General features: G+C 31.9%; 1 protein-coding gene and 1 pseudogene across 1 annotated transcript; both read left to right on the top strand.

Moving 5' to 3' along the window:
- The first annotated feature begins 5,730 nt into the window (after nucleotides 1-5,730).
- On the top strand, nucleotides 5,731-11,903 carry LOC141700993 (E3 ubiquitin-protein ligase RGLG3). The gene is made up of 12 exons (XM_074504646.1): nucleotides 5,731-5,883; nucleotides 7,400-7,584; nucleotides 8,275-8,359; nucleotides 8,429-8,569; nucleotides 8,642-8,755; nucleotides 9,380-9,477; nucleotides 9,586-9,665; nucleotides 9,741-9,846; nucleotides 10,867-10,994; nucleotides 11,076-11,205; nucleotides 11,293-11,349; nucleotides 11,626-11,903. Exons 2-12 carry the CDS (start codon nucleotides 7,441-7,443, stop codon nucleotides 11,707-11,709), a joined length of 1,167 nt encoding a protein of 388 aa, XP_074360747.1. The 5' UTR covers nucleotides 5,731-5,883; nucleotides 7,400-7,440; the 3' UTR covers nucleotides 11,710-11,903.
- Nucleotides 11,904-12,961: 1,058 nt separating this feature from the next.
- On the top strand, nucleotides 12,962-14,659 carry LOC141700986 (UDP-glycosyltransferase 91A1-like; annotated as a pseudogene).
- Nucleotides 14,660-22,847: the final 8,188 nt, after the last annotated feature.

The raw sequence follows: 22,847 nt of genomic DNA on the forward strand, positions 1-22,847 counted from the left end.
GTTTTCTGCTTCTTTTTCTCTTGTGTGTTCTGTTTTCTGTTAGATTGGATTCTGTAAGAGTGTTGATCAATAAAAGTCTTCTGCTTCTTTTATCAAACACCGAACTGAAAAATGTACTGGCATGACAATCTCTTTGGCCAGCAAGACTTTCGGTATGACAATATTTACAACTAGCAAGACAATCAAAATGAACTAGCAAGACTTTCGGTATGACTATTGATTGTCATACCGATTGTCATATTAGTTCAAATAAATTGTCTTGCTGAATTAATAACAGATTTTAATCTAAACAGAAATTCTAATAAAACAATTAAATGTATTGGCATGACTTTCGGTATGACTAGCAATTGTCATACCGATTGTCATACTAGTTCAAATGAATTGTCTTGTTTTGAATTTAAGCAGATTTTAAACCAATTAAAATCTTGTAAATCCTCAATATTAATTCTAAATTAATTAATCAATTTAATTCAATTAATCAATAAATTAATCTTTGCAGATATAATTTATTTTCTTAATTAAATTATATGACTTAATTAGTTAATAGAGAATTAATACTAACCCTGAGCAGCATCCATTCTTCTGACAATCTTCTGAAAATCACTGAGACTTATGAATCAATTCCGCCACTTCAATGCTGACACTCGATGTACTGTCTGGTTCATGAGTGACTCGATGTACTGTCTGGTTCATGAGTGACTAACTTCCGTGACGTTTCTTCATGTCTTGACTTTGATACTCTGATTTTCTTCAGATTAAATCCTTGTAACAAATGATACCCTGACGAGATCTCTGTCACTTGATTAAATTCACGATCTTGATTTATATCACTGAGGCATGATCAAATTCTTGAACTTCTTCCAGTGAATCTTCAAGTCTGCAGATGAACAATGTTTCTTTATCCTTTGACAGATGTTACTTTGTGAGATCTCTCTGATGATAGATCCACTATTTACTTATTACATTCTTATTTGAGTTGAGTTAAATCCTCAAATAAACGAATAGGCTATGACATATGCCTTTCAGATCCGGATATTATCCGTATCCGGATATTATCCGTCAGATCCAAATTCAGATATTATTCTTTAAATATTTTCGGATTCGGATACAGATATGGATACGGATTTTCGGATCCGGATATAGGCAGATCCGTATCCGAATTATCCGTTTGACAGCCCTAGTCATGTACATAAGTTTACATCAATACCATGTTATTATAATTGGCATTATACAAGACTTCACACCATTGAGTTGTATTAATAACTTGAACTTGTGCAAATTTGTTTGTTCCTACAGTTTGAGCTTAATTTTTAGAAATAAGTACTTTTAGAATAAAGAAATCCTCTCCTAAAAATGAGGTAAAGCAAGCACTCCAAAGTAGTCTAGTTTACATATGAAGATACTGGGGTCTCGGTACAAAATGTCTAAGTAATTTACCAGTGTTTCTTTACTTTCTTACTATGGTCTTAGTTTTCTGTTCCCTGGTTTCTTAGCCATGTATTGAATTTACACAGGAAGCCCAAAATACAAAGTCTATTGTTCAGGTATATTATTTCTCCGAAAACCAGAATTGAAACCCTGGGTTTTTCACTATAGTCCATCATAAAACTTTAGGTTTCACTGTTTAAACTTGTTTCATGTTTAGTTTTGTATAAATTTATTAAAATATAAATTTATTTGCATATAAAATTTTCAGCAAATAAAAGGTATCAAAGCTATATTTAGCACGGGGCCTCGAATATAGTTGAGAAGGCCCGGAAAAACTAGCCATTTTTGTCAGGCCTTAACTAAACCTGACTGTGTGTCGTGTACGTGTATATTCGTTCCGTATATATTCGTATTTTTTGTCAAAATCTTAAACCCGAACCTGATCATAATTTATATTTGTATATCAATTAGTTTATACTAAGCCGAAACTAATAAATTAATGTGTACCCGTTTTTTTTTATCGAAGGAAACCCGCAGCAGTTAACTTTCGGGTGCGTACTGGGTAAACCTCAATGCTACAATAGCCTGAAAACCAGGTGAACAAAGGTAAACCGCATTTAAGCGACATATTCTAGTTGAAGAGGCATAATCATAAAGTCTCCCTCCGTGGGTGGAATCTGTGGCCAAGAGAATAATTATATCCTCTTTAATCAACCGAGTCAACCTAGTCAACCTTTACGGGCATGTCTACCCGTTTTCCATTTGATACGTAGAACCGTGGAAGTACACTAATTATATATGAAAAAAATCAATTGATAGAAATTATGATAGATAATTAAGAAGTTCAGAATAGTAAACAACTAAATTTTGAATACATCTATACTATTATATTAAAAATGAAATATTAAAAATTTGGTTGTTGGTCATTGGTTAGTCAATCCAAAGTCGTCAGATCAAACTGATAAGAACCGTTAGATATAATCTTAAAAATTATTATATAAAAAATATATGGTTCGAATCATACCAGCAATATATTAAAATTATAATTTGCAATATATTATGATAAAAATAACCGTGGTGTATTGTAAAATATTATACCAGAGGTATAGGATTTGAATCCCAACAACAATATATTAAAATTATATTTTACAATATATAATAATAAAAATAATCGTGCATCACACATGTTATATACTAGTAAATTATAGAAATAAAATATTAATATTTGTTATTTAGTATTAGAATAAGATGTATAATTTATATTATAAATATTAAATGTTTTTAAAAATAATTTATATATCTATTTATTATGTGTACTTTCGTTCCGTGTCGTATACCTATTTCGAAAAATCAAATCCAACACTTATTATATTCGTATTTTTCGTGTTTGTGTAGCAAATTTTCGAATCCATATACTAATTATTGCTCTCGTTTCGTGCCATATAGCTAAATTGTCAGGTCTAACCAAAACTTTGTTAAAAAAAGAGAGGGTCATTCTTATTGGCGGAAGTTTTATCTTTTAAGGAATTTTTGATACTTTTTGCTTTGGAATTTTTAAGTGATTTAGCTAATGATAAGCTAAAAGAAATATAATACTTTACATAATTATTTCATAAATCAATAAAAAGTAAGTAATATGTTCTTTTCTTTAGAAAATTGAGAACCAAACGGGTGGGAAATACATGATCCACCCTTTTCACATCTTTTGTATATCTTGTTGCAATATATCATTTTATTATAGTTCCACATAAATTACAAAAGTTTTACTAGAATTATATAAAACTGTTAAAATATTATTAAAAAGTATATAATTAATGAAAATCTCCAATCACAGTGATTTTAATCTAGTATGTGTAAAAGTTTAAAACCAAATTCTCTGCGTGCTAAAATAAATATTGTTTTAAACTTAAATGCCGAAAATTAAAATATAAAGTTACAATTTATTTTGTAAACGTGGAGCGGTAATGAACAAATATGGCCGATCTTTAAAGAAAATTATCAAAATAACCGATTCTGAATATGTGGTCAATTTTAATCGACAAATTACACATATTATAAGAGAGTAATTGATTGTACGCATTTCAAAATGGCGTAATCTTAAATACGTATTATAGAATAAGGTATAATTAAATAAATAAAACCATTTGACATGCGAGTATACGAAGTAATATGCATTTCATAATTACGTATTGCTCTTAAATGTAGGGTGTGGTTCATTAGAGTAAGTTCAACAATGTCATAGTAAATGTCTTATAAATATAATAAAATATTATGTTATAGTGATTTAAGACAAATTTGGTGTACATCAATTCCAACAATATCACTTATATTTATACCTTATTACTAAAATAATAATATATTTGAATTATAATGAGGGAAAGTAAACGATGAGAGGAGAGAGTAGTCATGCACAAAAGGCCCACCGGGCCGGGTTTTGACCGGGTCTTAAAAAGCCCGGGCTTTGACAGGATCGGGCTTTTCGGACCTTGACTTTGACCGGGCCGGAATTTCCTAAAATATTAGAGCTCGTTTGAGCCCTCGAGGCGGGTCAAATCGGGCTTTTTTCGGGCCGGATCAGATCTGGCCGGGTTTTTTTTTAAATTTAAATCGGATCGAGTATTATTAGAGATTCCGAATAATACATATGTTAGCAACTAGATCATCGTAAAGATATATTAGTTTACATGGAATATTTTATGAAAACATTACTTCGTTGAAAACATTTAAGTTATGGAAAAAATAAACATGTTTATAGAATAATATATTTTATCATTGTTATGATAACAATGATATCCAAATATATATAGTGTACTTATTATATCTTCTTTCATTATTTATGCAACGAAGTATATAAGTAATATTATTAATCACAAATATGTAAATATATATGTGTTTAAAGTATTATTTATATTTATAGTAAATGTGAATTTATAAATATATAAGAAAATATATTAGAATAATCAAATTATAACCGGGTTTTTTCGGGTTTTTAATCGGGCCGGGCCGTGCCGAAACCCAGGCTTTTAACCGGGCCGGGCCGGACCGGGTTTTGCCTAAAAATATAGGGTTCGTCGAGGCCCGAAACCCGGGCTTGACCGGGCTTTGACCGGATCGGGGCGGGCCAGATTTTCGGGCCAATCTGGCCCGGACTTTTTGTGCATCTCTAAGAGAAAGATTTGTAAAAATGGAAGAAAGTAATTTTTTAATTCAAATAAATGAGATAGGACATGCTTAGTGGTGCTTAAAAATTAGGCACACGATTAATGTCCTAGTGTTTTAAGGCACCACCAGAACATTGTTTCTATCCAAAGTACCTCAAATTTTATGTTAGGATAAGTTTTGAGGGCACTCTTGAACTTGCTCTTATTTTAAAGTAAGTCCAAGAGTGTCCTAAACTTATGTCATAAACTAGGATTTAAGACATTTTGTTTAAATGAGTGCTATAACAATGTATAAGTGTGCCTTAAAACACTAGGACATTTATCAAATGCCTCATTTTTAAGGCATCCCTAAGCAATGTCCTATTTAATTTATATCAATAAAAAAAAAATTTCCCTCCTTTTTTACACATCTCTTCTCTCTCATCTTTTTCTTCCCTCAAATTGTAATTAAAATATAATATTATACTAATAATAGGGTACCATTATAAGACATATTGTTAGAGTTAATAATTAAAACTTATATTTTAAATCAATAGGACATTATATTTTATTATATTTATAACGCATTTAACCGGACATTATTGGACTTGCTCTTATATCAAAAAGAAAGAACACAATGTCTGTTGGACAATTGAGCATTAACTAATATTCCCTCCGTCCCTAAAAACGTTTCTTATTTGTGTTGGACACGTTTGCCAATGCACATTTTTGATTGTTAATATCTTTAAATTCGTATTAAATACGAATCTAACGAGATCACTTATGACTATGTTTGATATTATAGATTTGACGTAAATTAGTAGTCAATCGCTTATCGTGAACAGTACCGAAAGTCAAATTAGACAACGTTTAACGGGACGGAGGGAGTAATAATAAGTAATCATGTCCCCATCACTTTTGTCTTTTTTTATGCCCCCGTGTTTTTGCAAACGGCGGTAGGCAGTTTTTATGCACTTGTTTTTTGCAAGCCGCGGCAGGTAATAATAAATTTGGATATTTATAATACGTATTTGTTGATAATGTATTACATGGCTATAATTGATCATTTTTTTTGAAAGTGGTCATTTTTGTAAAAAAATAATTAAAAATGAGTTTTTTTTTTCATTTTTTCGGGTCCATCTTCTAGAATTTAAACAGCAGAAAGTAATTTAAACCCTGACCGCTGACTGACTTTGTGTTTCTCGTCAGCCAGACATCAGCTTAACAATAGTACTATTTGCAGAAGATCACAAAAATATTAACAAAGCTAAAGTTTGTTTTTTGAAGTTCAGAACTTATAATCCTCAAACACCAGGTATATTAATATATATCATTCGTGTTTTCTGTCTATTCATATATTGTTAAAACTTTAATACATGGGTGTACTTTAAATATCTGTTAACTTGATTCTTGATGATGAATCTTTCTTTTTATTTGGGTATCATTCTTGCAGTAAAGATATCATCTTTATTTGAAATTTCTTGTAGCTAACTCAAAATTCTTGAATTTTTTTTGTTGTGATTAATACTTGCCTAATTCATATTACTGTTTGCTCAATTCATACTATTTTTAATTGTTTCTATAAAGTTTGTTTGTCTTAGGATGTAAGATACTCTGTTCTATTGGATTGACTTCTCTGTTTGTCAGTTCTAATAGAATTGAATGATAAGAATTTTACTTATTTACCAGGATCAATATAATTAAGTTGACTGTTTTGTACTTGAAAAGCAATTGATTATGGTGTCTATGTTATACCCTTTTCTTTTAACAAGCAGAGGACCAAGTGAGTTGTATGTAATCTTTTTTAAATTGTAATGACGTCTGCGCATGTTAACTATGCCTATCTTTTGAATATATTTGGGAGATATGCATATCTCGAATGTGCATCTCTTATTTATAAATGCACTATGGGAGAAGCGTGCACATGATTGAGAGATACATATAAAACGCACTGCACGGTTAATTTTCAACCTCTCTTGTATACGTAATCCTCGTATGTGTATTACATGTGGTAGTTTGGGCCCTCCCTCAAAAATTGCGGTAATTTGGTTACCGCTTGTTCAACTACTCCCGTTTCCTAGTAACTTCAATTACTAAATTTAGGTAAATAGACTAATGATATGTTGATTGCTAGAGCACTTTGTTTTTATTTTGCAGGCAAAAATGATTAGAGCATCGTTTACTTAAATGGTCATATTCTTAAATTAATGTCAAGTATTAGCTTTCCTTCATTATGCATTATATATAAAATGTCTTTGTTTCTTTACTGTAGTATTATATTTTTAATTTAAATGAGTTTTAAATTAAACAAAAACGTAACTCCTGGCGGCGATGTACTAATAGTAGTGAGGCGTAGTGAATTACTGCTAGTTAAATATGATGAAATGCTCTTTTGCAATTACCTGAAGAAAAATTGGAATAGTTTTAGTACGACACAACTTATGGTTAATGGTAATATATTTATTTACAGTCAATTATAATAGGGTATTTTAAAGGTTTATCAAGTGCAGTATTGGTTTTAGATATCCAGGTGAAGCAGTATATTATTAGTGAAGCTATTTACCATAATGAGATATGTACTGAACATGTTTAAGTTTTTGCTGGATTTTGAATTTGAATGGTGGATGTCGCAACATTTACACATATCCAAACTATATAAAAAGTAAAAACCTTCATTTTTATATCTGATTTAACTGATTCTTCATGTTTTCCCTCAATTGTTTTGGCATTTTGTTCCATCTTATATAAAGGATGACACATATATTATTTATGAGGCTTTTTCTGCAATAATTAGTTTTTTATAGCCGACTCTCCATCCATTTAATTTGCAGAAATATACTCTGTTTGGAGTACACAACGGAAACAGTGAGTAATGGGAAATAGTGAATCAACTTCTGATGATAGTTCAGATTATCTTCCACATCAGTATCCTCATGCAGGAAGTTCACTAGAGCCAAATTCCAGAATGAAACAGCAAGCAACCCACATAGCTGACAACTACAGTTCTGTTGAGCAGGTTCGTAGTATTGTTTAAGTATAATTTAATGGACAGTGTATCTAATAGTAAGCGTTTCTCATTCTGTCAAAAGATACACTAAAATAAAGAAGGCATTTCTTTAGGATTATGAGTACGAGGAATCTATGGATACATGTTCGAAGTCAGTGATATATATTAAAAATCCATCAAGTAGCTAGTCGTTGATAGAATGTATTTCACGAGGCATGCAATTCTGTGTGTGGGATTCAATATTTGTGTTAATGTGGTGGCGGCGTGAGGCTGTGTTTCTAATTCTTGGAAATCAAAATACTGGACTTGGTTGTTGCTTTCCTTGCTCTTCACCCCAAATAGTTTCAAGATTTTACAGAGGATGAGTTCGTATTCGGATGGAAATCAATGAATTGCATGCTACTTGCATTAGTTATGTTTTCCTTCCGATATAAGATGAAGGAATATATGGAATTTAAAAAGTCCTTTGCATGTTGAACAACAAAACCCATAGATTAGCCAAAGGGGTGATGACAGAACCATTTATTAAATCATCCTACAATTTAGTTTTGCTAGTCTGTTATTTCTGAAACATAGCTTTTGTAATCTGTGAGAGTTTTGAGTTTTCTATTAATTTTGGGTAGAATATAAAGTCTTCAAGTAGAATATAAAGTCTTCAAGTTTACATATTCTGTATTATCTTTTTCCTTAAATTAATAGGTTATTTCTTCCTTGAGAGAAGCAGGCCTTGAATCATCAAACCTTATACTTGGTATTGACTTTACAAAGAGCAACGAATGGACAGGTGACTATTTAGATTTAACTCTGAACTATTGGTTATCAGAGAAAATTTGTGACATTTCACATGGTGTAGGCAAGTCTTCTTTCAAGAGAAAAAGCCTTCATGCAATTGGTACCACACCCAATCCATATGAGCAGGCCATCTCTATCATTGGTCGGACATTGACGCCTTTTGATGAAGACAACTTGATACCTTGTTTTGGATTTGGCGATGGTTAGTTTTATTTATACACGTGTTTGATCAAATCAACTCCATGTAGATGCCTAAGTATCTTTTATATCATAGCTTCAACACATGATCGGCATGTGTTCAGCTTCTACAGCGATAACCGACCTTGTCATGGATTTGAGGAAGCTCTTGCACGTTATCGGGACATCCTACCTTACGTAAACCTATCGGGTAAGAAATGAATAACTTCTACTAGGTTCTTGATTACATATGTTGAGCATATAAATGTCTTACATAAAAGAAACCTAAGTGAAGCCATTTACACTACCAAACTATTGCGTTATCTTATGCTTATTCAAGGGAAATTTAGAAGAAAAATGGACATGGTTTCTTTTGCAATTAGAAATTGAAAAGAACAGGGCTGCCTCAGCATGCGTACTATTTTCTTAACATACAACTTCACGATCCTCTGATTCCCAATCGGGTTGCCTTCCCAGGTCGAAAGGATCCTTGCACACTTGGGCTTACCAGTAATCATGACATAAATCAGAAAACGAAGTCAAAACTCTTGTCTTCAATTTATTATACACTTCCAGGCCCAGCTGCAGCCTCAGTATTGACAGTCTGTCATTGGCAATTACAACCTACAAATGTTTCATAACATATTATTTTTTGTGATAAGATTGTGCATGTAGAGGTTTTCTTGAATAAACTTATTTGCAATAAATATGTAACTGCACGCTGTACAGTCTACTTGAGTTTTATCTCTTTTAAATTTTATTTTTAGGTATCTGGGGACGTCCAGGTAGGAATAGAAGTTATATTTATATGTGCCGTATGTATATTTTGTTGCAGGTCCAACCTCGTTTGCCCCAATAATTGATGCTGCAATTGACATTGTTGAGGGAAGCCATTGGCAGTATCACGTCCTTGTCATAATTGCAGATGGGCAGGTTCTATAAGTGTGTTTTATATTGTTATATTTTGCTTTGGAATATAGTTTTCACTTATTTTCTTTAATATTAACCTTACATTTTTTAATATTTCATTTTATAAATAAGGTTACAAGGGGTCCTGATATACCACCAGGAAGGTTCAGTCCACAAGAACAAGCAACCGTGAATTCTATAGTTGCTGCAAGGTAGAAGCCAATGTCTATGTTTTGAGTTTCAAGGCATCATCTGTCCTGTCCTAATTGTTGGTGTATGATAAATAGTGAGTATCCTCTGTCAATAATTCTGGTTGGTGTGGGAGATGGACCATGGGATGCAATGCAAGAGTTTGATGATAATATACCTCAGCGTGCATTTGACAATTTTCAGGTAATTTAATATTATGTTTTGAAATCTGAAGAACTAACAGTTTTCTTTATCATCTCAGCTTTAATGTGTATATGTGGTTCTCATTTGCTTGCATGGAACATAATCCCTGCTCTTTTACTATTGACCCCAGAAAAATATTATCATTATTTGTAGTGTTGTCATATGCACCCTATAATAAGGCTACTACTGTTAGCCTGGATAATATGTTTACATTGGGATTATCTTAATTATTAATCACTTCTTAATTTATAGTTTACTAGCTTATAACCCTTCCAAGCACAAACCAAGATTTAGAATCAATATTAAAATAATCTAGTTCTAGAGAATTGAATTTGAAATTAGGATGAAATAAATTAATAGTACTTAATTATGTACCACGTTGAAACCAACAAATTGAAATAAAATAAAATAAATAAATCTTTTATGATTATGTAATTGTTGGGAATTGAACCGGGTGAAATCAATTAATTAAATTATTTAGTGGTAACCAAAATTTGGTGCTTTGGTATTCTGTGTTTCCTTTATTAATAAATAGTATAGATTATGCTGAACAACTCGATCACTAGACTCCACTTACAACTTATAGGTAACTTGTAAGTTAGAAATGTATATGATTTTTAACCTATAAGTTACTTATAAGAAAATCCAAACAAGCACAATAGCATGTGCTTCAATCAAGAGCTGCTCCTACTACCTTCAAATTTTGCGGGAGTTGGTTACTTAATTATATAGTATTAGAGGGTAGTTTAGGGAGGGGTCTCGGGTTCAAATATTCCCACCTCCAATTGTTTAAATTTAGTTGGGACTTGGGAGTGTTGTTTATAGTATTCGACCTTAAGATGTTTGTCTACTCAATGAGGGGAGTGCTGAATAGTATATGATCCAATTAAGGTACTACTCCTAACACTTTAAGGTTTAGATTTGCTGTTTACGAATTACGTAACGGTTTGTTATCAAGTTCACGCCTATTAGTTTACTGTTAAGTGTTTATATACACTTATGAAGCCTTATTCTTTATAGTTTGTCAACTTCACCAAAATAATGTCCGAGCATGCACATCCATCAAAGAAAGAAGCGGAGTTTGCCTTGGCTGCGCTGATGGAAATACCATTCCAATACAGAGCGACACAAAACCTGCAGTACAACGAGTAAGGCAGACCTATGTTGTTTCCGTTGTCACATTTGATACACTAATTTACCCAAGTCTGCTTCTGTAACATACATTGTAGGAAAGTAGGAGGCCCAAGGGTAAAATCGCTTCCTCCACCACGTGAAGTACTAGAGCATGATAGTGCTATTAAAGAAATTCCACACATGACAATCTTAGACTCAAATGAACCAAAAGGACCAGCAGAACAGGTAATTGTTTACTTTAGCATATATATACATATGAATCTCCTTCCGCTTGGATTATGGTTTTAAATGTACTTTAATCTGTGTTACAAGGTCTGCCCTATTTGCTTGACAAATCCAAAGGACATGGCTTTCGGATGCGGTCATCTGGTGAGTATATTTACGAATCCATCTTTAGAATATTGAATACAAATAACAAACCTGGATAGTAAGGGTGTGACACCTGGTGTCTTTACAACGTGGCATGTACACATTACATGAAACCACAAACATCCAAAATCAGAGACAATTTTCAATTAAACAAGACTCGGTATTCACGATTGCAATCTCTTGAAAAACCTTTTGAATAAAATAATATAAGAGGTTCTCTTCAGATGATAATGATATGGTTAGTTATGTATCTTAGATTTGTATCTTTTGTTTCAGACTTGCAAGGAATGTGGTGTGACTTTATCATTGTGCCCTTTGTGCCGGGAGCCTATAAGAACTCGTTTACGATTGTTTTCTTAAGTGCTGAGCTTTATTTGTTCGGGAAAAGTTGAAGGATATTACGCATACGATAAGCAAATAAGACGATGATGTATATAAAATCTAGATGAGCTTGTATTTTAAGCTTAAATAAATAACTTGTAAGTGTTCACGGCGGCTCATTCGGATAGTCATGTACAAAGAGCATTACATAATGTCACTGACATTCTTGCATAGCCTATTTGCCTCTTGTGTCTATGGCTTTTTATGCTTAGTTTCTCGTTTTGAGTTTTGCTACTTACAAACATGGGCCAAGCGAAATTATGGATGGCTATATATGGCCAGGAAAGTTGGGCGAAGTGTAAATATAGCGATGCAACTCATCCCGTTGGAGTGCAAGGCTCGCTATTATAGCTGGAAAAGGCATATAACCATAGGTCCATAGCGTCGGCGCTGCTCTAAATGTTCTGTAACTACTGCCAAAAATCTCTTGAGGTCCTTGCCTCGGTTGCCTTGACGCTTTGCAAATGACTTGTAACTTGAAGTTACTTAAAATTGAAAATAAAAAATTTAGGTAATTATTTGCCTGAGATAATTTGATTAACTTGTATGCTGAGTTCGAGTGTGCTACATAGATTTTTTCTTTACTTAAAATTAACTAATTAGTATTAAGGGACAAAACAAGGACAAGACTGGATGACTTTTCTAGCAATAAGAATCGATTTAATTTGTGGGCACCATAACTTCTAAAAGTCTTTTTTGATAAAGAAATGACATTAGAGCGAAGAAAATAAGAGGAAAACCCAAAAAATATTGTGAGCGTGGCAACTTGTAAAAGTGTTCATGTACACATTTTATGATAAAGTAATGGCGCAACGGCGAAGAAAAAGAGAGCAAAAATTGAAAGAAATTGCGGGTGTCGTAACTTCTAAAAGTGTCCAGGTTCACATTTTTCGATAAAGAAATGACGTTACGACGAAGAAAATAAGAGTAAAAACCAAAAAGACGAAGATAACAAGAGCAAAAAAGAAAACTTTGGACGCCACAACACGTAAAAGTGTTTATATACACATTTTTGATTAAGAAATGACGTCATGACGCAAAAAAATGATGTTATTGTGAAGAAAACGAAAGTAATAACCAAAAATATTGTTAGCGCAATGATTTTTAATGTCACGTGTTTGCTCATACTCCTTCTTAGATCTGGTTTGGTTCTATCTACTAGTTTATTTACGAAATCAAATACATGAATGATCTATAGTTACGGAGAGCAGACATGACATCCAGTAAAATAATGCACATTGTAATGTTTCCCTGGTTAGTATTCAGTCACTTACTGCCCTTCTTGAACCTTGCCATGCTCATTGCTAAAGAAAATAACCAACAGCGTCTTGGCTGCTTCATATGTTCTCTAAATTCCTTTTAAAAGTATAATGTAATGTTATTTAACTTCTGCCCAAATATCTGGTGATCCCCCTTGCCTTTACGCTTTGCAATCTTACACTCTTATTGCTTGAAGCATTTCATAAATTTTAAATGATATGTAACTTGAAGTTACTTAAAATTGAATGTTAAAATTTTAGGTAAGTATTTGCTCGGATAATTTTATTAACTTATATGGCGAGTTCGAGTGTGCTACATAGATTTTTCCTTTATTTAAATCATAAATTGATATTAAGAGACAAGAAAAGAGGGATAAGATTGGATGACCCGTGAAACGATTGGAAATGATAAAGAAATGACACAATAGCGAAGGAAAAGATGGCAAAAACCAAAAGAAATCGTGAGCGCTAACTTCTAAGAGTGTCTAGGTTCATGAATTTTTTTGTAAAAAAATGACGTTACGGCGAAGAAAACGAGAGTAAAAATCAAAAAAGGCGAAGAAAAAGAGAGCAAAACCCAAAGAAACTGTGGACGCCGTAACTTCTAAAAGTGTATAGGTTCATAGTTTTTCATAAAAAAATGACGTTACGGCAAAGAAAACGAAAGTAAAAAATAAAAAATGCAAAGAAAATGAGTGCAAAAACCAAAACGATACTTGGGCGCCACAATATGCGAAAGTATCTATCTACTCATTTTTGATTAAAAAATGACTTAACGGCGAAGAAAATACGGTTTGATGTGACGTGTCGCCAGCGCTCCTTCCTAGATCTGATGTGGTTCAATGTACTAGTTTATTTAAAAAACCAAAAAAATTAATGATCTATAGTTATTGAGAGCAGAATTGACTTCAGGTAAAAGAATGCACATTGTAATGTTTAGCATTTGGTCACTTGCAACCCTTCTTGAACTTGCCATGCTCATAAGAGGTCACAGAATTTCCCTTATCTCCACTCCTCGAAACATCGAACGCCTTCCAAAAGTTCCATCAGATCTAAAAGGTCGTATATAGCTTTTATCAGGGTACCATTGCCTCCTATTGCTAACCTTCCTCGACAAGCAGAAGCAACAAGTGATCTCCCGTTTGACAAGGTCAAGTATCTGAAAATCGCTTATGATTACCTTGAGACTGCTGTTACTGTTTTTGTAGAATCCGTGTTACCAGATTGGATACTGTGATTTTGCATCTTATTGGCTTGGCCCTATTGCTTCCCGCGTAGGAATTCCAGTCGGGTGGTATAGTGTTTTTCCTGCTTCGACTTTAGGCTTTTTGGACCCTCCAGGCCACATTTCTAGAGGACGCATGGTGAAACAGAGAATGTTAGTGACCAGTATCGCTTTGCAATGTCAATTCAAAACTGTGATATGGTGGCAATAAGAAGTAGCGTTGAGTTTGAACCGGAGTGTTTAAATTTGGTTGAGGAGATCCAAGGAAAATGCCTGGTTCCTGTCGGATTTTTGCCTGCTGAAGAGAGTAGTAACTATGGGGGTGATGAAAGTTGGGGTGATATAAAAGATTGGCTTGATATGAACTCGATTAAGATTGTTTTCCTAAGTGATGAGCCTCATTTCTTCGGGAATTGTTACAGGATCTAAGCATACTATAAGCAAATTGTAAGACAAACAATACAATGCTGTGTATATAAAATCTAATCCGCATTCGGATAGTTATGCACAAAGAGCAAATACACATTGTTAGTGACATTCTTGCATGGAAAATGCTTTATGTACAGACGTACAAAAAAATTGTACAGAATAACATAGGTTAGGTTTTAATTGGAATGACCTCCTGTATTCATATCAACAAGTCCAATTAAAATACCCCACATCAATTACCATGTCATTCTGTAAAAAATTTTTGTACAAAATTCTGTACATCTAGCACTACTCTTCTTGCATAGCCTAGCTCTTTCTATGCTTTATTTCCCGTTTTGGGTAATTTTGATACTTTCCTTGTCCATTCTAGTTCATACTCCAAAATGGATAATTTACCTGGGCTGAATGCATATAAGAGCAAACTGTATGGCTACAATTTGGAAATAAAAGAGTAATGCTACATGTACGAATTGGCTACAGATTTTTGTACAGAATGGACAGAATGATATTTAGCCCTTGCTTTGTATTAATGATCTTTGTCGGCCATTATGATTATAGTTATTAATGTGTTGTATACCTCAACTTATTTTCATTTGTTTATCTAAAAATTGTAACGATTTTTTGTTGTGCACTTACAAAAAATTTATTATTTAACTGTACCGGTTATTACTATTTATCAGCCTAAATCCCGTGCTATGCACAAGTTCGTTAATATTTAAATAATTTTAAAATTTTGTTTATTCAATTATATAATAATTTTAATATATATAATAATTATATATTTATAATAAACATAATAAAAGAAACAGTAAGAAGTTGTAGTCGTAATTTAGTAGAGATAAGTTATATATATATATGTGTGCGCGCGATAATTATATATTTATAACAAAAATAATAAAAAAATTAGCAAGAAGCTGTAGTCGTAATTTAGTAAAGATAAGTTTTGGCCGTATCTTAGGGATTAAGAGACTATATATAGTAATTTAACATGTATATAATATTATTTATTTTTATTTTTAATAATCAAAATAAGGATAACTGTTGAATTAAAATATATCCACGTCCTTCTATATATAATAGCCCAACTTTCCATTCACCTACACATTCCCATAACATGTGTTTTTAATCATACACATAATATGTGAATGTGGTAAATAATAAATATTTTATTTTGTTAAGTTAATTTTAAAGAATTGATTTTAAGATAATAAGGTTAATCATATTGCAAAAATGGATTATTAACTTATTTATTATTCATTTTTAGTTTACAAATATGTATCCGATATTTTTAATATAAAAAGAAATTAAAATGTATATATATATATTTAGAATATACTGAAAATTAAATTGTTTATATATATATATAATATGTGTACTGCATATTTAGATAGGTTCGGATTATAAAGAGTCGGCGAATTTTAGTTTATTTCGAATTTGAAATCAGAACTTCATTCATTACTCAAAAAATACTCGAAATTTGACTACATGACTTATTAGAAAATACATTGTCACATTTTAGGTTTAGTAAATTTAAATTACGAGCTACCAAGAATAACTTACCAATAAGGGACAATGTTTTTAAAATCTTATATTAAAAATTAATGTTTTTGAGATCCTTATGGGATCAAGTCGTCAATTGATTATATGTATCAAAAAAGTACTACCTTGATCAGTTTTGCACTATTATATTTGGGACACGACCCTACTTAAAAATATTCAGAATCTGATATGAGTTTTGACAAGACTTGTTAAATCTACGACGATGTACTAATTCAATTTATTTATCATTTTTCATTTTTAAAGAAGGAACTAGTTTTTCAGAAACGAATAATTTTAGATCAGCAGTATTAATTGACGAAAATAATATTAATTGCTAGAAAACATCGTACATATATTTTGAATTATTTTAATAAATTTAAATATATACTATATTATAGAATTTGACTCAATCCATTTTATGCTATTTAAAGAAAAAATTACATTGTTCAATAATTTGAAAGGATTAACAAGTTAAACTAATATTTATAAAACTTATCGAATTGAAAAATATTTAATATTAGAAATAATATACAATATTATCAAATTATTGTAAGAAGAAAAATTAGAATGGTAAATAAAAGAAACTCAAAAACGGTTTGAATAATGATATTATTATAATTTTTTCTTCGGATTTTTGAAAAAAAATCTTGAATATCAAAAGTAAGTCTTTACAATATATAAATTATTTTTATATCACAATAATGTTTGATACTTGGTTGAGTAAAAATTAGTTATAGATTTGTTGTCAATGCTACTGAGACCATCATGTATAAATAATTATAATTTATTGATTAGATAATTATAGTTTTTGACTAATTATAAATGAATGTTATTTGAGTAATCAATTAGCTCACTAGATAATAATTATTAGAACGAGACAAACATAATTTACTCTAAAATATAATATATGATTATTTACATACAACGCACACATAAGACTTAATCTTTATAATTTGTAGCAGATTCAATGCTAATGTTGTATTTATATTCATTGATACACAACATAAGTTTTTTATGTGTTAAAAGTGAGAATGACCAATTGAATTTGAATCTTTTTTCAGTGTGTTAAAAAAATAGGTGAATTAAGCCAATTTTAATTGATGAATTATGACAATGACAAGTATCTGACTTGTTATAAAACTAGCACTTTGATCAATTGATTATAAACAAAGGACATTGGTCAACTTTGGTTACTGACTTATTACATTGACAATGATATAACATCAACCTATACGTTAAATTTTAAAAACTATCATTTTTTACATTAAAATCAACTTATATTAGCAATAATGTCAAATTACATTGTTGAATATTCCGATTGCAACTCTTTGCGACTTTAGTTATGCATTTTGATCTTTTTATATTGAGCAAGTTATTTGTAAATTAGTAGTGACTTCAGTAATATAATAGCTCATTACTCATAGTTTACTTAACCAAAATTCAAAAAAATTGCTCAACTCTGCATTCAACATATATGTTAATTTTTAGTTTACTTTTTGTGAACATCCTAACGGCATTCTACCGATTAAATTTAAATTTTTCATTTTAAACGCACAATAATTAACCTGTTTGTATCCTTCGGTAAATATAAATTACACGACACAAACAAGAAAAATATAATTTGCATAATGAGCTACGTTGTGTACGTTAATAATGTCTTATATAAAAATAATACACATTGATAAAAAATCAACTTTTATTTGATATACATTAGATATGTACAATATTTACCAATAAAACAACCAAAAAAATCATAATTGCAATGCACAAAAAAACTCTAGAAAATTGTTAGGTATGAATACAACACATAGGGGGGTGAATGTGTTTTGGCTTAAATGATTGATTTTTGATCGACTTTGGCTTTAGCAGTTGGTTGTTATCAATGATTTAGTAGAATAGATGTTAAACATAAATAACTGTGCAAATATGTAAAACAAAGATCTTCAAAACTCACTTAATTTTATATTAAAAATTAAGCAGTGTTTTGCTACAAAATCTCTAAGTTCTTGTTTTAGAACTTAGCTTCTTTCTTGAGAGAGAATTACCAGATTTTCTATCTAGATTGTTACATCTGACTAGAGGACCAGTGTTAACTTTATAACTCAGTTAACTGCTGGTTTACACAGAGGATAATAAACATGCTATTAGCTTTTCTAAACTGTCACTTGTTATTTCTATTTATAGAAAAAAAAATCTTCCATTTATGGCTTAGCATATCTTTAGCATCCCGTATTTACTTTAATCTCCTCTGTCAGTTAATCTTTGCCACTGATCTTGCACATCTCTCAAGCTGTTTTTTGTAGACTTGTCAATCCAGCTATGTGAATTGTTTGTTGATTTGTAACCTTGGATATTGAACTGTTCTGCTGCAATTCTGTACTTAGAGAAATTTCTTCACTTCGAGATCTCTAATTAAGCTGTAGAAAACTCGACATCTCTATAGGCAAGTTGGCTTGTCGATATCTCTGAAACTTCATTGTTGACTTGACTTATCGACAACTCTGAGTTCTCTAGTGAATTTTGGTTTATCGATAACTCAGAGTTCTCTAATGGACTTTGGCTTATCGATAACTCAGAGTTCTCTAATGAATGTATACTTGTCGATATCTCTGAGTTCTCGAATGGGTATCTGACTTATCGATATATCCAATAGCATTTCCTGAGTTCTCGATACACAATTCCTGAGTTCTCGATAGGCAATTCCTGAGTTCTCGATAGGTCTTTCTGAGTTCTCGAATGACTTCTCTATAACACTAATTCTGTGACTTGTAGAGATCTTGACTTAGAATATTTTTCACCAAACAAAATTATTCAAATCCAAGCTTCTTCATAATTCTTCTGAGGCATGACCTTCTTGATCTTCTTCCAGATAGAATTCTTAGGCTTGACACTGTTTAGGGAAAAATGCTCCAGTCTGCTCCATTTACATTTTATAGACATTAAGTGTTACAAGTATAGATTACAGATTAAGGTTACAATACAACTTACTTAGGGTTGACCCCAAGTTTAACTGATTGCTAATGACATTGTCAGCATCGGTAATCTTTGACATCATCTATTATATAACTGATTGCTAATGACATTGTCAGCATCAGTAATATTTGACATCATCTATTATATAAATGATTGCTAATGACATTGTCAGCATCAGTAATCTTTGACATCATCATGTTAATGACATTTATAGCTCCAGTAAGCTTTGACATCATCTATTATATATTACAATCTCCCCCAACTTGTTCATTATGAAATTATGCACAAGTTCTGATTGATGATGTCAAAACTTTAACTAAATGCAGAAACCAAAACCAATCTTCCCATCAGGTCTTCTTTTGTTGAGTTGCATTTAGATATATATTCTCCCCCTTTTTGACATTATCTCCAGGAAGAAAGATCCAGATAAATGCACATTGTTCAAGCTGCTGTCATTGTCCATTTGGAACACTGTCTGCAGCTTCAAGCTTCATTGAGATTCATGGTGATGAGTTTATCAAAAAGAATAGAAGTTTCACTTAGATCTGCAGAAAAAGTCTATCAGTGATAAAAGTCCTAAGCTCTCTGTTCTTTTGAATAAGTAGTCTCACCAATTCTCACTGCACTAGTCTCATGACTTTTGAGAGTCAGAGTTCCCTCACAAGGATTACTAAATCCATACACTCATTTACCTCTCCTTTTTCCAGGAAGGATCCTGCCTCTCTTATTCTTTGTTTTTCACTCAATCTTTTCTCTTATCCTCACATGAAAGACTCAAATGTTGTTTGACCTACGAAAATAAGAGATGGCTGAGAAAAGTTAATCTGTGATCATATGATTAGAGGAAGACCATATAAGGCTAATCATACTCATTTCACCAGAAAAATGAGTGCATAAGCATCTATGACTGGGATCACAGTTTGACTCACAGATTGCTCTGTGGTTGTGACAGTGTGTTGTCCTCCACTTGTAGTGAGAACCTCCATTGGAATTGGAGAGGATTTAACTGGGTTACTATCATGTACACCAGCCTCAAACCTTTGTGCACCTTGCAGAGCACTGTCACATAAATGTGATAAGATTGCCCTTCTTCTAATATAAATATAAGCACATAGTAATTATTACACAAACAAGAGATTGCCAGACAAGAATCAGAACTTTCATTAAAAAAGGAAACATAGTACATTAAGACATAGATTTAATAAGTAAATCCTAATCCTAACTACTCTAATTCAGACTCCTTCTTCTCGGCCTCCAACCTCCTTGCCCTGCGCTGGTAAGCTCTGGACATGGAGTGTGGAAGAGAGATGATCCTCTTCTGTAACTCCAAAGCAGCAAGGCGTTGCTGCTCAGACACCCTTACACGGACTCCATCTCCAGAGAGACTTCCTCTTCAAAGAAAAGAATGCTGAGTTGATCATTCCACGAGAGTTCGTAAAAGACCTCAAGTGGAATATCAAAGGGGCTGTGAACAACCCCCTTGAGACGGACTCGAAGTCCGATAGGATCAAAATAAACTAGGTCATCATCCAAATGATGGACCGATTGGTAAACTCCATGAATAAGTCTGTAAAAGACTGGGGCATCCATTTGAGTGAGAGAGAGAAAGAGAGATGAACAGGAGGTGAGTTTGAAAGTGGATGTTTGTTGAGAATAAGAGTAGTGATAAATGATAAAGAGTGAAGCGTTTTAATTTATAGAGGGAGTAAAGATAGAAACCAAGAGACTCTTGAGTTTTCTGGATAATAAGAGTAATAATCACATAAGCATACTTGACAGCTAGAAATGACTAGTTACTGTTCCCCATGCAAGTACTCAAGAATATTAGTTTACTTTAAAGAGTGACTATTCCCCATGCAAATAAGCACGTACTCCCCATACAAAAAGTAACTCATCCTATCAGCAATCAGTCAAATAAATTAACCACTATCGGCATACTCAAAACAACACAAATAATGTACTAGTCTACTAACATTGGACTAACTTATTTTCACGTAAACAAGAAATCATATAAGCATGTAAATGTGTCAATAAGTCAGAGAAATTAGAGACAAAGTATGTCAAAAGTATTTTTATGAACAGAATTTATGAATTAAATTTGTTCAGTTTTTCATACTTTTTGCTTCTTTTGATCTGTTATTTATTAAGTTCATATACTGAAAATATGAAGTAATAAATATTCAGTTTACTTAGAATTTAGAAAAATTCCAAGTTCAAATTAATTGAGAAGTCTGGGTATTTATAAAAAAAGTAAAATATTTATCGAGAAGTCAAATAAACGTTTGATATTAAACTTGTCGAGAAGTAATTTTGAATTTGAAAAAGGTACATTCAATAAGTCATTTATTAATTCTTTTCGAGAACTAAGAAATGATTTATCGAGAACTCTGATAAATGCCCAGTTTGTCAGAAAATGGACTAAAAATGATTCTAATTTATTTGAATTGAATCAAATTGAAATCAGAATTAAATTTTCCAAAAGTATTTGTCTAAAATAATTCATTGAATTAAATTATTTTAGTCCTGAGTTATTGATAAGTCTCAAAATATTCTTGTCAAGAACTCTGTGAATTAACACTATTAGAGAACTCTGTATGGTCTTATCGATAAGTCATAATAGAGCTTATCGAGAAGTCATTCGAGAAGTCTGTAAATAGACTTATCGAGGACTCACTCGAGAACTCTAAAATGACTTGTCGATAAGTCATTTTGACTTATCGAGAACTCAATTCTCTATACCTTTGAGTATTGTTATTCTGCCTTGTATTAATTTTACACATTTAAGATGTAGATTAAAAACTAAGCAGTTTACTTAGAATTTGAAATATTCTAAGTTAATTTTTGAGTTTTTAAGAAAAATAAATATACAGAGATTCTGAAATATTTATAATTCATATTTCAGTTAATTTCCAATTAAATCAAACTAGGTTGATTTATTAGAAATTAATCTGCTGCAACACATTAGCTGAGTTCTTGCCTTAGGATGAAGAATTGAGCATTCCAATTTCACTCACAAGTCTAGTGAAGGTTGCTTCATCCAAAGGTTTAGTAAAAATGTCAGCTAATTGTTTCTCTGTTGGAACAAAAATGAGCTCAATGATACTATTTGCAGCATGTTCCCTGATAAAATGGTACCTAACATCAATGTGCTTTGTTCTAGAATGATTAACTGGATTAGCTACTATAGATATGACACTAGTATTATCACACATAATAGGAATTTTGTGTAAAACTAGACCATAGTCCATTAGCTAATTTCTAATCCAAAGCACCTGAGCACAACAACTTTCAGCAGCTATATATTCAGCTTCAGCTGTGGAAGTTGACATAGATTGTTGTTTCTTACTATACCAGGATACAAATCTTTGACCAAGAAATTGACAGCTTCCACTAGTACTTTTCCTTTCAACCCTACATCCAACAAAATCTGCATCTGTGTATCCAACAGCTTCAAAACCAGTTCCCTTAGGATACCATAATCCCAAGTTTGGAGTTCCCTTTAAGTATCTGAAAATCCTTTTTACAGCCATCAAATGTGATTCCTTTGGATTGGCTTGAAATCTGGCACATAAACAAGTAGTAAACATGATGTCTGGTCTACTAGCAGTCAAATAAAGCAATGATCCAATCATTCCTCTATAGCTTGAAATATCCACACTCTTGTCTTTCTTGTCTTCATCCAACTTGGTTGC

The sequence above is a fragment of the Apium graveolens genome, unplaced genomic scaffold (assembly GCF_009905375.1).
Source record: "Apium graveolens cultivar Ventura unplaced genomic scaffold, ASM990537v1 ctg3161, whole genome shotgun sequence".
Classification (NCBI taxonomy): Eukaryota; Viridiplantae; Streptophyta; class Magnoliopsida; order Apiales; family Apiaceae; genus Apium; species Apium graveolens.